A 17,049-nucleotide genomic window follows, 5' to 3' on the forward strand; every position below is an offset into this window, starting at 1 on the left:
CACGATTGGCAGAACGGTGTCTTTAATTGGAGGCCTTTAAATCAAATTAATCCATACATTTTCAGCAGTCTTTGTCCTGACCACACATTAAATCAAATTTTCCAATTATTTCCATCAAAACACCAATCATCATTGGTGTTCACCAATCAGTCCACAAAAATCGTAATTTTATACGTTTCCTTAAAATTAAAAATACTCAAGTAAAACCTAGTCTCTGAGGAGGTTCGTGTCAGAAGGTCAAGGTGATGCGGTCTCTACTTCTGGCGTAGAACCAGTTGCCATGGGCAGAAGAGGTCGAGGAAGCTTCTGAGGAGACTGTTCGGCTTTGGTGAGGCGGGGGAACAAGGGAAAATCTGTTCCGCTTGTGAAAAGAGGGACTCGGGAGACCGATACAAACAAAGACGAAAGTGGGAGGTGGGGGCATTAAAATAATTGGACCAGAAAATAATTCATGTACAAAACCTTTGTTTTGTCCAACATTTACAACGATGGAAGCAGGTGTGGTGATGTCGAAACATGAAGTTCCATGTTTTACTAGTGTGCGGCAGAGATTGGTATGAATAAATTCAAACAAAGAAACTCTGCTTCCGATTCACAAGATCTTACAATTCGTTTTGGAGCCATGAATAACAGGAAGTCCCTCCAGGTACATTGAATGTGAACCGTCAAGTATTAAAAATAAGCAGTGGGCATGGTGGTGCTGAGGCTCTGAAACCACAAGCCACTCCAGTCAGCCAGACTGAGAACCTTCTGGAGTTTAGGCATGATTAGGGTCCATCATGGCGCCTGAAATTTAGAAAGTATGACATATGACCTGCGTAGGGATGAAGACGCCCTTCATTTCAGGTAGCTTGTCTCTACCCCCACGAGTAGACAGGGTCGTCCATACAAAAAATGATTGCCATTGTTACACCGTGATGTAGCACGAGCAATGATCAAAGACGTGCAATCATCATGCAGCACCCCATCTCCCTGTTTCAAGGTTTTGACAATGATTGGTGTAAGTTTACCACTACCTTCCTGTGGCCTGTTAAACCAAAAAGGGAGCGTCTGAAGAAGATGTTGCGCCTATTACACCTGGTGCCAAGATCATTTTTTTTACGTGGAAGCAGGAGACTGACTTACATGAAGGCGCTTTGAAAACATGGAAAAGAATTTCAAAGAAACAACGACACCGGTTTGCAAAGCCTAACAATAGGGACATTTATATTGGTGACTTGGCTGCAAGAGGATGCGAAAACAACAAGGCAGAGAGTGAGACATGAAGGTAGAAGACTGGAAGGTTGGACCCATATGCAGCCTGCTCTTACTGCTCACCATGGCTGCCAGACCAGGGTCGGATGACCGTTCCAAATCTATTCAGTTACACTTATTATGTCAGTCAGTCCTGAGACGATAAAACTGCCTCAAAATCTGCACACACCAGCCGTCTCACACCCGAGACAGCCAGAAGAAAAAACATGAAAAGTAACTGAAGTGACTTTGTTAAACAATTTCCCCAAGTCCCAAGTCTAGCCTCCCCTGGTGATTTTTTTTTTTTTTTTGGGGGGGGCGGGGGTAGAATTTAGCTGCCGAAGCCGAAGATGCCCTTGATGTAGCCGGTCAGGCCTCCCTTGCCCTTCTGCTCCACCTTGTCGTCCAGCGGCGGGAAGGCCACGTGGTTGAGCGCCAGGTCGAAAAACAGGGGCTTGCAGGGGATCGGCTGGAAGTCGGGAGGGAAGTGGACCAGATTGGGCTGCTTGCCCACCAGGGCGGGGTCCAGTTGGAAGGTCTCCAGGCGGTCACAAAGGGGCTGCACGGAGGGGGGAGGCGGACAAAAATGTCATTGATAAAACACATTTATTTGGTATGACCGACACTCTGAGAACATGGAAAGTGACTGATTTTGTTTATCTCTTTCTTAGTCACTGTTCACAAAAAGTCTAATAAATCCATTTGATTGTGTGTCATCATCTTTCAGCTTGAGAGATTTCCAGTTTAGTTTGAAGATTTAGAAACAAGTAAAACTGTAAATTGCTTTTTGACTCCTAACCGTGTTGTCTTTCACTTGTGGCTGGGACGGAACTTCAGCAACCTCCTCTGCGTCTTAAAAAAAAAAAAAAATGAACAAAACATTAACCACACTGTCACTCAACTCTCCCAGAGCATGAGTTGACACTTGCACACACCGCTTCCAAAAAGTAGAAATCAATGACTTTGCACCCACCCAAATCTCTTTTAAGCCAAATGAAGGAAAAAGGCAGGAAGTGACCACCTGATTAAAATTTCCACTAACCTAAAATTGCGGCAGCCTGCATCGAGTATTTCTCAGCGTTGACCTCAGCAATGAGCTCCTGAACATCAGGGAGGTCCTTTTTTGGCAAGAGAAAGGAGACGTTTAGACAAACCTCATCACCATATATTAAACCTGTATAGAAGCATGTGAATACTCATTTTATCAAAAAGGATGAAGATACAATGAACATTGTGCACAACACTTGGATGGACTTCAATTGTGGTCATCTCTCACTGTCCTTGTCCAAATTCTACTACTGGAATAATAAAATGTGCTAAAAAAAAACAAAAACAAAAAAAACTGTTGCGGAACCTTGATTGAAACATTTGTTTTGAAGAAAGTGTGTTTTCTGAACCTTTAGGGTGTTGCTGAGGGTCTTGGCCTTGGACTGAACCTCTTTGGCGTATTTCAGCACTCTCTCGTAGAGCACCAGAGCCTCGCTCCACTTCTTCACCAGCACGTAGGACTGGGCGATAAAGAAACACCTGAGGGGAGGTGGAGAAAACGTCAGCGGTGGTGCCGTGCATCTCACCTCGACGACCAGTCAATTGAATGATGGAAGGACCAGGAGCATGTTTCAAATCCTGTGTCTAACCTGTAGGCCTTGTAGACCAGCGTTTTGAGGGCCATCTCCTTCTGGAAGGTGTGGTCCTCCTCCAGTCCCTGCAGAGTGGACAACTCGGCCAGACTCTAGAGGTGGAGGACACATGACTGGCAGTATCCAAAAATCTAAATTCTATCAGTACATTAAGTCAGTAGAAGCAGCTGATCTCTGGGCCCACGGGCAAGGGAAACTGTTGTTTGCGCGCGTGCCAGAGGGTTCAGCAACGTAGACCAAACAGTGTGACAAAACAGTTTGCATTGGAGACTCAAAACGGTTGATTGCAAAATAAACATTCTAAAATGAAGCACCCATTTAAAAATGTGGCTCGAAACAAACAGACGAGACGACCGCAGGTGAAACTGTTTCGTGAGCATGCAACATTACCAGTAAAATAGAAAATCTTCTTACATCTACTATGTGGCTTTACTAGTTTTACAAATTGGCTGTATCCTGAAGGACAGCCCTGATGTAGACGTGTGACCTAGGAGGATTCTTAGGGACCAGATAGTTATTAGGATTCTGCTATTCTGACTCACAATTGTAGTTCGCTACTAACAATAACATTATCGACTTCTCCATCACTTGACCAAGTAAAACAATTAAATCATTCTTCCAAAGCGAATCCATACATCACAAGGAATACCTCTATAGATTATGTCCATCATAAGCAAAGTCTAAGGCTTTTGGAGTTTCATTCGAAACCAACACTGTGAAAACACAGGAGCAGCAATATAGTGGAATAATCTCTGTGGTGGTTGTACCTGGAGGACGATATCGTAGAGGCGGATGAGGTCCTGGGGCCTGGGACCCCTTCTGTTCTCATCGGCCTGATGCTCCTTCAGTTTGGCCTGCAGAGTGTGAGCCATGCTCTCGTTCCTCTTCACCACGGTGCACAGCTTGATGTAGGTCAGGTAGCTGGGAGAGGGGGCATCAGCAGCATTCACTACATTGACTAGTCTAAAATCTCCACAATCTCCATCACATCCAGCCAAGGGTTCCGTTGAAGACAGAAACGGCAGCATGTCTTGGTAAATTACATTGATGAAATGGCAAAATTAAGTATTCTCCATGAATTGAGCTCTAATGGACACCATTAAATAGATCCACTACAAAAGTGCTTCATGACACAATTATATTTCTGGAAAAGTAATGTGTTTATAAAAGGAACCCAAATAAATAAATAGATAAATAGATAGATGAGTAATTCGTAAAAAGGGTCTCTTTGGAAGATATGAAGCAATGACGTAATGCATCAACTGTAGGATTTGTTTCTCTTCTAGTCTATGCAGTAAATTGCACCACGCATTTGGAATTCTATAAAAACTGCTCATTTGTTTTATCGAGTTAAATGGATCTGGATCTGCAGGAAAAAGGTTCCAGTTTTAATAGCCAGTCATATTTATGCTACAAGTGTGGCAATTTCTAGTGATTCCCAATTTGTAAAGTGGAAATGGAAGCCAACGCCAAACAAAGCATCCGTTTTTCAAGGGATATGATGTGGAGACAGTTCATGTGAGCGTTTTACCTGTGTAGGAACTGCAGATTGGACACCTTGCCACTGTCTGCATCAGTGCCCCTGTCTCTCTGCTTCTGCAAAGACAGAGAGAGTCTGAAAACCAGGTTTCCACATTCCTGCCTTGATGTAAACTGCTACAAGCCCATGACCCCACTTTGTCGTCAACTGACACAGTACTCTGGAACACCCTACCTGTGGAAATCAGAGCTGCTACTTCTGCTGAAATCTTTAAATCAAGACTTAAGACTAATTTTTAGAGTCTTGCATTTGGTAAACGACACCCGTGCTGTTAACGTGCCTCTCACGTTAACGTGTGTTCACACCTTAGCACTGGTACATGCCGGGGTTCTTCAAAATATCTGTGCGCTATATTGGGACCAAGCTACCTCTCGATCTCTACCAGGTGGTAAGAGGGCAGAAGGAGAGTGGAGGGAAAGCCAGACAGGCAGGGGAGTGGCGTGCCGCAAGGGCTGAGCGATAAAACGATTTAGATAATTTTAAAAATAATCTTCCACGATAATGATGATAAATTTATGAGATTTTCGATAGTTTTTTTAAGTCAGTTTTCCTCTACCTAGAAAGACGCAACACAAACAGCCAATCGTCTGACCAGTGTTGAGGTCCAGGCACGCTGGGGTCCCACAGCTGTCCTCCCGGCCAAAGAGGTCTTTCTCAAATACCAACTTGAACTCAAATTCGCCCTCCTGCCAACCCAAGCCCGGCCCCGCCACCATCCCCACAAAAGGAGAGCAATTAAAGAAAGAATCCACGATTTTCAGTGACATCTGCTCTGACAACGTCAGAGAGTGTCCCTTGATCCACTCCAAACGTTCCCACATGTAATCACAGAGTGCAGATTCAGGAACTTGGACTGTTCTCAGACGACAATGATGATTGTCTATCGATTAGATATTTCAAAGTGTATATAATATATATTTTTTTTATTGTTTACATATTAGTTATTTTACTGTAACTTCATCATTTCTATTATTTAATTATCAACATCAATCAATATAAAAAAACAAACATAATGATAACATTTTGGCCATATCATCCAGCCCTATGTGCCACAGTCTTGGCCACCAATGTGTACTCCACTTCCTGTATGTTCCGGAAGAAGAAAACTGATGTCTCACGTGTGCAATGTCATTTGGCTACATATATGTATGTGACAAATAAACACCTTGAATCTCGCAATTAAGGGATATTAACATTGAGTCCTACATAACAGATTTGCAATGTGGGGTGTCAGTCTGCTGTGAGCATAAGGAGGCTGTTGCTGTGGTCATGGAGCCAGTGGGAGACCAGATGTGGCAGATACTGCCCTGACCTCCCTGGATCACACTTGATGAGGGCCACTTCCCTGGATGCGTCTACCTGCGGCACTCTGCACCAGCAAATACACTCTCATATTGTCTAATTTTAATATTGCATAGTAAAGAAATACAATAACCTATAAATTCTCATATTAGATAATTAATGTCGCCCACTTGGCATCCAATGCAGCCTGGTCATGCTGAAAGGGGCATTGCTCCTTCTGTGGCCCCCCTTTTCCTTGCCCCAATGGGGTTCCAACTAGGGGATGCTGTTGATTTCTATGTGAATTGTGGGTTTGTGAAGCCCTTTGAAACTGTATTGTGATTAAGGGCTATAGATGAACTTGACACTTGCGGGAATTACCCAGGACACCGTTAAAGGTCTACACACAGTACACACACAGCTTTCTCCAGTTCTTACCGCTTCAGTCTTGAGTTCCTCTCTCACAGCCTGGATGGTGTCCCTGCACTCAGCCAGCAGGGTCTCATATAGATGTTCTTTGGTCTCTTCGTTTGCTGCCTGCACATTAGAAGCACACAGAAAATATAGATTAAGAAAAAAATAAAATAAATAAATATAAAATGAAGTTTATTTAAGGGATATTGGCAAGGAAGGCGCGGTGGCTGGAGAAACTGGTTGGATGTCTATCAAAAACAGTCGACATGTCAGCATTTGCCAGATCAGAATATGTGCCACAGTACACTGTTCACAATTAAATAATCCCATGGCACACCACTATCCTGTTAACAACTAAAAATGTCAAACATGTAGAACTGTGCTTGTTTTTATGCTCCATTAATAGTTCTCACTTTGAGTGTGAAACTTCAAGCTTGTTCTGGTTAACACAGAGCTGCTCTTCTGCCTGGAACTGATGTATTAGTAAGGCCTTTCCAATTTTGATCTTGCAACACAAGAGCTTACTTCCATGACATTCTTTGTAAGTGGAATTTGAAAAACTTTCACAGCACATCTGGTGAGCCCTCACGGCGTGCTGGTGTGTGTGTGGAACAGGGGTTGAAACACACTGCCCTGAACAATAACCTTTTAATAAAATTATTAAATTGATTGCTTTGCTACACCTCAAACTGATAAGGTTGGCTGACAATTGTGTTACGTGTGCTTCAAAAGTTCCTATGTCGGCATGTTTGTGGATAAAATCAGACTGTTGCAGACTACACATCGTTCCATTAAGGCTAGACCCGACACTTACAAAACCCCACACAGCTCCACTCATTTCCTGCTTTGGAAGTGCAACAGTGACTACTACTACAAGCAGGAATGTGACCGAGGTACGATGCAGAGCAGGTTGCTGCTGCATTGAGCAGTGAGAAGCTGTTGATATAAAGGACTTTGGTCTGTGTAAACAGGGATGGACAGATAATCTGGCATACCGGGCATTTTCCCGGTGGGCTGCTAGTTATATTGGCCCCAACCTACCCTGGGGCCGATATAACTTAACAAAAAAATAAATAAAATAAAGAAACTATAATAACTATATCCAACGGTCGGCCCATAAAGCAGGGACAGCGACCTATTAATTCATTTTCTATATTGACACTGGGCTGGCCCAATCACAGATGGGTGTCGGAAGGCTGTCTATAAGAGCTTCAAAGATGCCACTGATCAGTGATCCAATCTGTCTTTTTGCGTTTCGGTGTCACTTTTCCAGACAGCATTTCTGCTCTCCGCACCAGAACGGAGCGACTGTTCCACCAGGTTGTACGCCTGGTGCACTGAGATGTAGGTCTCCAATGTGGACTGTGCACCGTGCACGTCCCCAGCATTGGCTGCAAGAGGGAATTACTGAGAGAAGTCCCGAACCCTGAGGGGGTTACAACACAATGGTACACTAAAGTTATGAAAGGTCAACTTATTATTGCTTTACACGCAATGGCAATTTGACTCCAGTTTGGTCACTCATCTGTAAATCTGCAGATCGCCGGACCCGTGTCCAGGTCAGATGATCCACTCCTTGGACGCACGCACGCACGCGTGTGCATATACTTTAGTCTTGAAAGAATACAAGATTATATACTAATGTTTTTTACATATTGTTGTCCAACTGGCTGAAGGTAATTTGTATTCACTTAGAACAGAATTCTCATTTGGGTCTTCCTTTAGTTCTGTCACTTTGTTAACTGAAAAGAGCTGCCTCCAAGTAGATTTTGTTCACTAGCTATGATTGCTCGGGGTGTCAGGATTCCGATTAGAAAATCAATCGAAATGAGTGTTTAAATTCGAGACTGTCAGTCAGTCATGTCATTTGTAGCAAGCCTGATTCACACTGCTGTTGAGACAGACTGGGGTGCAATGAAATAACGTTCCTTACGTTGGCGGTACTAGAGCCAGAAAAAATGTCCAGCATCACGGACAACAACAAAGTGATATAGAGTTCAGTTGCTATAGTCCTGGCACAAATGAGGTGAATTCTACAACGTGCCTTTGTTGACGATGCCCGCATCACGTCTCTTCAAAGAGACCCGAAACCTTTACCAGGGAAGATTAAGTGGAGGAATGTTACGACCAAATTCCACCCAATGATAATGATCTTGTGTTTGAGGCCAATCTCATCCACCCAGAGGGTTGGCCTTATGTGGTTTCTCAATAACACATGCCAACACCCTGAAAACACCTAGAGCAACTGGCTCGACCTGTTAGACATCTGCCACTCTGCTGGCAGGGATAGATAGATGAAGAGGGAGGAGTAGCGTTGCCTCAAGAGTTATGTTCAAACTGCAGGTAAAGGTAACTCAATTCACACACATTCACAAACACATTTTCTGCAGATGTTGGGGTCCGGATTATATTTTGATAGGCTTCTTTTGGAAGGGGCTTCAAAGTGGTCTCACGGAGAGATTATGCCAGAGCTGCTGCTGCAGCAACAATGGGCTGAAAGAAAACAAATGAGCGACACAATGGCCCATCCGAAACGGATTGAGCTTATCTGTCCACAGGGAGCTGCTGGGTGTAGCCTTGTATTCATGTGTAGGCTAGAATGCACAGAATGTCGTTGTTGGATGAGAGCGGCTGCATGCCATAGCCCTGAGTTATCTGTAGGTGTGACAGGTGCATCCGCAGGCGTGAGGTCTAGCCCTCAGGCAAGGGAAACAAGAGGAACCAGCACTCAGTTCACATCATCAGGGTCAAGATGTGCGCAATGCCACCTGCTGTAAGGTCAGAACTACACCTTTTATAAATTAAAAAAATAATAATAAATAAACAAAAACACTTGCCTGGAGGTATTTTGCTTAACTAGGGCATGTTGCCAGGGGGTGCAGAAAAACCCCCCAAAAACATTGCCTTTTAAAACAAATGCTCCCTTGAAGAGTTAGTCACTGGGACATTAAAGAACTCAAGAGAAGATGAAATGAAATATTGTAATTTACCACCCTCTACTGGCTGACAGCGATGCAGCAAATTAATACAACTGAATTATACAAAATAAGACGACAATCATGACTGGCAGAATGTAAAACCAAATATGCCATGCCATTAAAGCTACAAGATCCATTTGGATCACAAATGATCATTGATGGGACTGATACCAGCTTCTAAACCACAGTGATCAGGAAGACAAAGAAATTAAGAGAAGTTACTTTTGAATGGAAATTATAGCTTAACTTTAAATTTTAACAACATCTGCGTCGCCATGTCCGCAAGTGCAATGATGAGAAATAAGACCACTCAGTCAGGACACAAGGGTTTCCCCACATGCAAGGCTTTAAGTGACCCAGTTTAGTAGTGTTCTAGTTTTATATCACTGAAAAAACAAAGCTATGTGAGACAGGCAAATTATTTTCAGATAGACAGCATTGTGGTGCAGGTCAAGAAAAAGAAAAAAGCCCTATTTAAATGAAGAGATCTATAAACACTATTAACAAATTGGAAACAAACAAACACATAAGAGAGGTATGCTGTTGACTAGGGGTGTCAAGATTACAATTTGAAATCGAAAATGGATTGAAATCCGTTCGATTTTGAACTTGGAAATCACAACCAGGTTAGCGATTCTATTTTTGTGTGAGTAGTATTGTCCAACATGGTTGCCATATTGGGGCGGAATCGATAGTCTAACAATGGCATAGCCGTCAGTGCTGGGAAAAAAATGATTAGTGCTGTCAAAATGAAGGTGTCAATCAAAATATTACGTGTTAAGAAAAATTTACTCAATTAACGCAGATGCCTTTCATTTATCCCAGACGGCCACACCAGAAGCGACACGTCAGCGATACGTCATCCGGTAATCACTGGATTTTGACTGGGAAAATCTGTTAAAGTCCGACATATTTTAAATCTCTCCGGTTATAATGTGCGGTGGAAATTTTTTTCCTCTAACCACAATTTTAATTTGTGGTGGGTGATAAAATGATAACCATCACAATATTTTTTCCTCTATGTTGAAATAAAACTGACCCGATCATTTCGATAAAAAATTCCGTAGATCTAGATCATTCGGCAAGTTAGTCGACATAGAAATAAGCCCCCTCCCTCGTGGACAGGTTGCGCTTGTATACAATGTGTTATCACTGGAATAAAAAAATACAAGGCGTTTTATCGCCCGAATGAATAATAATCTCTAAATACATTATGGCAATTAAAAGGAGGAAGGCGGTGCCGGTTCTTCTCCGTGGGTCCGAAGGAGAAGGCAGAGACGGGTTGGTCGCATTAACCAGGAGGATTGAAGGAGATTTAATAATGCATAAATGTGTAGCTATTGATCTGTTTCTGTAATAGTTTTTTCCGAATTTTCCTTTTGTCAGTTTTATGTGGTTTGATTTTTAAATTAAGAAAAACAGGCAATGGATATGTTCTTGTACATTGGATTAAAACATATCGATAATACCTTAATTATCATAACAAACTGCCTTCCAAGCTGATGTCATTTTAATGGCCTTGATGGTCTTGAAATACAACTGGCACTTTTAACATATAGGCCTGGATTTCGTTATTATTTCTGTTAGTGCGTAAAAAAAAAATTGCCAGTCAAGCTGTCAATTTTGATGGCATTGACAGTTTTATTGAAAATCTGTCATTCACAGGAGAGAATCTGTGTTCAAATTTAAAAAGATGCTATTAAACAATAGTATTTTAATTTGAATATACGTCCTTTGTGTTGACTCTACATTAATGCCATGACTTTACAATTAACTATCCATTATTATAAGCTTCAGTCTTAAGAAGAAATTCATCACAGCAAATTGTGCAATTGATAGTTTTTTTTGTTTTTGTTTTAATCAAATCGACAGCCCTAAAAAAAATAAAAAATAAAAATGTTTGAATTGAATCGTGACCTTAAAATCGTGGATTTGGGGAATTGTGATACCCCTACTGCTGACTGACCTGAGCAATGGCTGCCTCATTGTCTGCCAGACCCAGCAGAAAGATTCTGGCCTTGTCAATCTTGACGGGCACAGAGCGCCCTCGCCACTCCACCTCACTCATGGTAGCAGCCTGCTTGGCTCTGGTCTGAGTGATCAAGGCCTGGGCAAAAACAAACAAACCAAAGAAAACAATTCAATCCAAATTGCAATGATTCATTGTAAAAGTCAACTAAAGCCAGGGCACATTTCCGACAGCATCCTACAAAGGATAGATTTTCAGGCTAGAATGTGTGTATACTCGGATTTGTTTGCGGACAGTTGATCTCACCTCTAGTTTCTCTGCCATCATGCCTCCGCCTCCTCCTGTCAGTCTCATCTGCATCAGGTCATTGATGGCATTCTGGTCACCTGTGCGTGGAAGGCAGAGGATGCAGATTGTAAATGCTGATGTTAAGCATCACAGAAATTGAGATCAAACTTTTTGGTCAAATTCATTCAGAAATCCTTTTATGTTCTCAAGACGCCACTGCTACCATTTCAAAGCTGTGTGGTTATCTAGAAATGATGACCACCCATCAATGGCCCTCAGAGATATGGCAGGTTTTTTGTGATTACAAATATAAAAAAAATGCTAGATTTTGCAGCGGCTTTTCTTTTCTTAAGTTTTAAGCGCTGTTTGCAGCAATGTGCAAATTTGTCTTTTAACCATTGCCAATGAAGTAAGAGCTACTGAATGTGTAATCTCTACCAAGGTAATGTGTATCCTGCATGTCACAGATACAGCTGGAAGAGAAGAACCATCGGCTCAAAAAAATAAATAAAGGAAAGACAATACTGTGCGTGTGCTGGGATTCAATTGAAAAGTCTATAAGAAACGGTAATTTCAACATAAAATAAGCAAAAAATAAAATCAGTCTGGATGAAAATCAGTCCACTGATGCTGGCAGTGACACAAGCCATTGTTTCTTGGTCTTCATCTGTTGTGTTGCCAATATTCCGGAGATTCGGTGAATTTTGATTATTGCGATCGTAAGAATTGTGAATTCTTGGAATGACTGATAATAAAAGTACTTAATATACATGTACAAATATTAACATTAAATATACACGTATAACCCTAATATAAACGCTTTCCCTGTGTGGATGTACTCACCAATGTTGTAAGCACAGTAGCGGATGTTGGGGGAGATCTCCTCCACACGCTGATGATACAACACAGCCAGCTCCTCAGTGAAGGCACTGGCCAGCTTCTCGTAGATGGTCCTGACACATGGAGACATTAACACATCAGAAACAGTCCTCAAGCTTTCAATGGGACCAAAGAAAAAATATATATATAAAAAATAAATAATTTAAAGATCACAGGAAAGTCCAAGGCCACGGTTGAATCTCCTTAAAATCAGCATCACTAGTTTCACTAAAGAGGGATCGTCACAGCTCTGGACCACTTGAATGATACTCACTTGCACTTGTTGAAGGCCTCCATGGCGGGCTTCCACTCCTGAAGCTCAAACTTCACCATGCCAGTCAGGTATGCAGTGTAGGCCTACAACCAACAGCGTTATCCTCTAGTTAGTGGTTGTCCTTTACAGTAAAGAACACCATACGGTGAAGGTAGAGTAGGCTTGGGCCGATATTCAATGATATTGAATATCCCGTTATTGGCCACCATGTTTTCATAGTATCCACATATCTCTGGCCCCTGTGATTACATAATGACAAATTGTGCTGTACATAAGAAAAATTCTGATACAGAAATGATTACAACATTAGTGTAAAAGAATGACATAAAATGGAAAACCATATGAGGCCTGAACTATTTGAGCCAGTTTAAGTCGCATCATAGGTTACTTGACCAAAAAGCTCGAGGGGATAAATCTCAGTTGGATTCTTGAAGGAAATTCACATGATGATATGATCATTTTACATTCTTCCACATTGTCCAGCCCCAGCTTTTAACTCCACCCTGACTACCTCCATCACCTTCCAAATGACTCTACACATGACGTAGAGGCCTCCTCCCTCTCCCTGTGTACCTGAGCCTCCAGCTTGGTTTTGGCATCGACGCGGGGGCTCTCGCACAGCTTCTCCAGCCTCTCGCCGTGCTTAGCTGCCTTACGCAGCCGCGCCAGCAGGTGGAAGCGTTTGCGAGGCTCCGTGTTGGCCTCCTGCTTCAGCTGCATGGCATAGCTCCAGGCCCGCTCAGCCTCCATCAAAACCAGCAACAGATACCTGAGAGAGGTTATATACACGCTGATAAGCCATAACACAACCACTGACGTGAAGTGAATAATATTGCTCATCTTGTTCAAATGGCACCTGTCAAGGGGTGGGATATATTAGGCAGCAAGTGAACAGTCAGTTCTTGAAGTTGATGTGTTTGAAGCAGAAAAATGGTTAAGTGTAAGGATCTGAGCGACATTGACAAGGGCCAAATTGTGATGGCTAGATGACTGGGTCAGAGCATCTCCAAAATGGCAGGTCTTGTGGTGTTCTCCCAGTATGCAGTGGTTAGTACCCACCTAAAGTGGTCCAAGCAAGGACAACAGGTGAACCAGGGACAGGGTCATGGCCACATAATGATGCTGCTCGTGGGGAGGGCAGTCTAGATCCGACAGAAAGGCTACTCGATCATAAATTGCTGAAAAAGCTAATGCTGGCTACGATAGAAAGGTGTCAGAACTAGGGGTGTATTGATTCTCCAAATCCACGATTCAACTTTAACTTTTGTGTTCCCCCAGCACTGACGGCTATGCCATTGTTAGACTATAGTCTTGATTTGTAAAGAAAAACCTTTGTTTCTCAAAAAGTAACTTGAAAATTAAAAATTATAAAGATATGAGAATATTTAGACAACACACCTAAACAGTGTAAACAAGAGCTTTAGCAAAACTAGACTTTAGAATTATAAACAATACGTTACTTATTACTCACCAAAATAAGTCATTTTTGCCAGAGGGGAACACAGGTAGTAAAAGGCAAATTACTACCTGTACCGCCAATCAGAGTGATCTTTTTTCCAAACAAAGCAAAGAAAAACTCTGGATGTATTTAATTTACTCAGATTCCTGTTGCTGCTCCACTGAGGAACGGATTGCCCCTGGAAAAAAAACCCACCCGCGTTCTCGCAGCCCGATGGCAAATACCCACGGCACGGTCCACGAGCGGGTGGTTGGGAACCTCTGCACCAGCGGTCATTCCCTAGGTGATAGTTGGGTTTATTTCTCACTTTCATCACCACATATGTGGAACTAATGGACACACCAGTGCGCCCCTGCCAACTTCGCACACCGGGAAAAATTTTAATGTGCGTTCACTGTAGAACAAGCTGGATGAATTTACATTTAACTTTGTGGTAATATTTGAGAAAACACACACACACACACACACACACACACACACACACACACACACACACACACACACACACACACACACACACACACACACACACACACACACACACACACACACACACACACACACACACACACACACACCCTTGTGCGCCTTGATGGCGGAGAGCAACACGGACAGACGTGCCCTGTTCCTCCAAATAAAACCAAAGACAGTGTGGGGACAGGGGACGACTTGTAGAAATTATTTTCTGCGCATAACACATGGAGAGAGGGGTGATCAGGGAGTCACGAAGAAAGGGCCCCTATTATGCACGGTTTCGTTCCATAAGCAGAAATAAATAACCTACATCTAAAATGTTTTGGCACTGTTTTGGCACACCGTTCGTTGGCACCTCATCGATGGCGCGTGCATCATCGGTACTGTCGGAAATCGAGACAGATGCACAAATGCGGTCCAATCGCTCACTCCCTGCGCCCCAGGCGGCTGCCTCTAGGCCCGGCCTGCCTCTCCCTTGCAGAATATTTGCATTGAACAGCCAACATTTTGCGTATATTTTTATTTTAGATAGTTTTCTAAGTAAACAATATAGTTTAAGTTAGTTTCTTTTTTTCTGTGTAGTTTTAACTCAAATGTTTTGGTGAAAAAAGGTCTGAAATATACGTATGGTGGTAGCCGGCGGTTTTCCGGGTTCCTTGAATGCATCACTTCCGACAAGCGTTACAGTTTTCAGAGCCCGTGAACGCAGCGCTGCTTTGGAGCGCTTTCAAACCGGCATTGACCCAGACGGTGTTCAACGTTACACCACAGAACGAGTCTACTAGTTAATCGATCGTGGTCGGCCTCCTGTCTTCCTGACAACATACTGTATTAGACATGAACACAGCGAGTTACCTGACCTGATAGGAAATGGCCTGACAGAACCCAATGGTGTGAAATTATCGTTCCACTATAATCACACTCGTCTTTTAGGTGCATGAGAAGCCATTTCATACAGAGAGGAAGCCAATTTCTATAAAATGGCCTAAATTACTGTGCTGGAATGTTCCAATTTTAAAAACCACAACCCATCAGCCGAAAGGACACTGAGCGCTACAGTCCCTCACCTGCTGTCGGAGAGCATTTCCACCGTGATCTTCTTGCCGGTGAACTTGTGCCGATTTCCCATCCTGAAGCCCAGGGTTTTGCGCAGGCGTCGCAAACGTCGGGAGCAGTACCCCCTGAAAATATTAACAATGTTTTAATAGAGCAACTGGAAGGGTGATACACGCTCTCCTGAGAAGCTACATCAGGGATCATTCTTGGTGACATTTGAGTGGCATCTAGACAAACCAGCTGTTAGAGTAGAAGTGAACCCCATGAGGGAGTAATTCTGTCCAAAAATCTCATCAGGATTCAACATCCTACCCCAGAGCCAACCCCAAGAATCCCAACCAAATCAAAGTCCCCATGCGTCTCTCTTCTGAATTCTTCTTCCATTTCTTCCCTTTCCTTCCTTTCTCCGACACCAGTAAGTAATATGTTGCATCACTTTATCTTGCTGGCAGTACTGACACTGCTCTTTTGGTAGTTTTCTTTGGACAAACAGTGTTTTCTTAAGCCTGCTATGTCCGATTCTTAACCTTGATACAACAAGAGGTCTTCGTGTCCATTTCTCCCCATGAAGTGAGCTACGCTTATCTTTTATTTTATGTGAATGTCTTCCTCATCTCCATCCCAGTATTCTTGATACTTTAGTATAGCTATCGTCAAATCAATCACACTTTTTAGCATTTGAAGCCACCCCACTAGACCATACGCTATGACCGCATATAATAGGCTGGGCAGTGGGGCCTCACAGCCATGTCACATACATCGAACATAGCTGACCTGTATCTCTGGTAGTCTCCATGGCGGAGGCCGTGCTGCTGCTGAGACTCCTTGATGATCTGCAAAACTGCAATCGCTGGTTAAGGGACAAGCCGGGTCTTTCACACAAACACAGAACGGCTGTTCAACACAAACGAAGACAGCCACGCCAATACTCCCGACGCAGAACAATGACAGCAGCTATACGTGGAAACATGTCGGTGTTAGGTCAGCTGCCTTAATGCACCAAAGGGAATATGTGCCACGCTTGGGTTAATCTGCTTTTGACGAGAGCCAGTCACAAGGAAGAGGCTGCTCACTGTGACACGTAGCCTTACTTAGGGTTAGCCCGGCCTATCAAGCTTACGTTAGCTCGTGGGCTAACAGCTCCTTTACACAAGTTACACCCACGAAACACAGCCCCCCGACTAATTCCCACGCTCTGTTAGAAAGGATACTTTCCAGTCCGAGTCCCGGGTCCTGTGCATTTTCTTTATTCTCATCCACCGAGGCTAGTTTGGCCTCATTTTGCTTGTCTGCGGACATTTCCAACCGCTGAACAGCCCCGTGGACAGCAGCGAAGGGACCAATGAACGCAGGGGGCGGGGCTTAAAACCGGCGCGTCTCGCGAGATCTCTCGACGTGGGCGATCGTAACTCTCGCCGCCGGTTCGGCTCCCGTTAAAGCGACAGGATCCCCTGGAAAATACTACCAACACTAACTCAAATGAAGACAACAAAAATACCACAATCCCCAAATAAGAGTATAATCATAACAACACTAATAAGCATCTAAATATAAAAAATATATA

General features: G+C 43.2%; 1 protein-coding gene across 1 annotated transcript; it reads right to left on the bottom strand.

Annotated features, from left to right (window-relative positions):
- Positions 1 to 16,810, bottom strand: srp68 (signal recognition particle 68). Its single transcript, XM_079998461.1, has 16 exons — positions 16,697 to 16,810; positions 16,260 to 16,326; positions 15,497 to 15,610; positions 13,070 to 13,265; positions 12,497 to 12,579; positions 12,187 to 12,296; positions 11,362 to 11,441; positions 11,053 to 11,193; positions 6,133 to 6,231; positions 4,405 to 4,469; positions 3,641 to 3,794; positions 2,871 to 2,965; positions 2,631 to 2,760; positions 2,276 to 2,351; positions 2,033 to 2,085; positions 1 to 1,792 (listed from the first exon to the last, which is right to left on the bottom strand). Exons 1-16 carry the CDS (start codon positions 16,782 to 16,784, stop codon positions 1,565 to 1,567), a joined length of 1,779 nt encoding a protein of 592 aa, XP_079854587.1. The 5' UTR covers positions 16,785 to 16,810; the 3' UTR covers positions 1 to 1,564.
- Between the last annotated feature and the right edge of the window lie 239 nt (positions 16,811 to 17,049).

The sequence above is a fragment of the Zeus faber genome (assembly GCF_960531495.2).
Source record: "Zeus faber genome assembly, chromosome: 4".
NCBI classification, from domain to species: Eukaryota; Metazoa; Chordata; class Actinopteri; order Zeiformes; family Zeidae; genus Zeus; species Zeus faber.

Coding starts and splice junctions, on each gene's coding strand:
- srp68 (XM_079998461.1), bottom strand. CDS start 16,784: ATGTCCGCAGACAAGCAAAATGAGGCCAAACTAGCCTCGGTGGATGAG. Junction 6,232..11,052: donor ATGAGGCAGCCATTGCTCAG/GTCAGTCAGCAG, acceptor TCTAATGTGCAG/GCAGCAAACGAAGAGACCAA. Junction 3,795..4,404: donor AATCTGCAGTTCCTACACAG/GTAAAACGCTCA, acceptor CCCCTCTCCCAG/CTACCTGACCTACATCAAGC.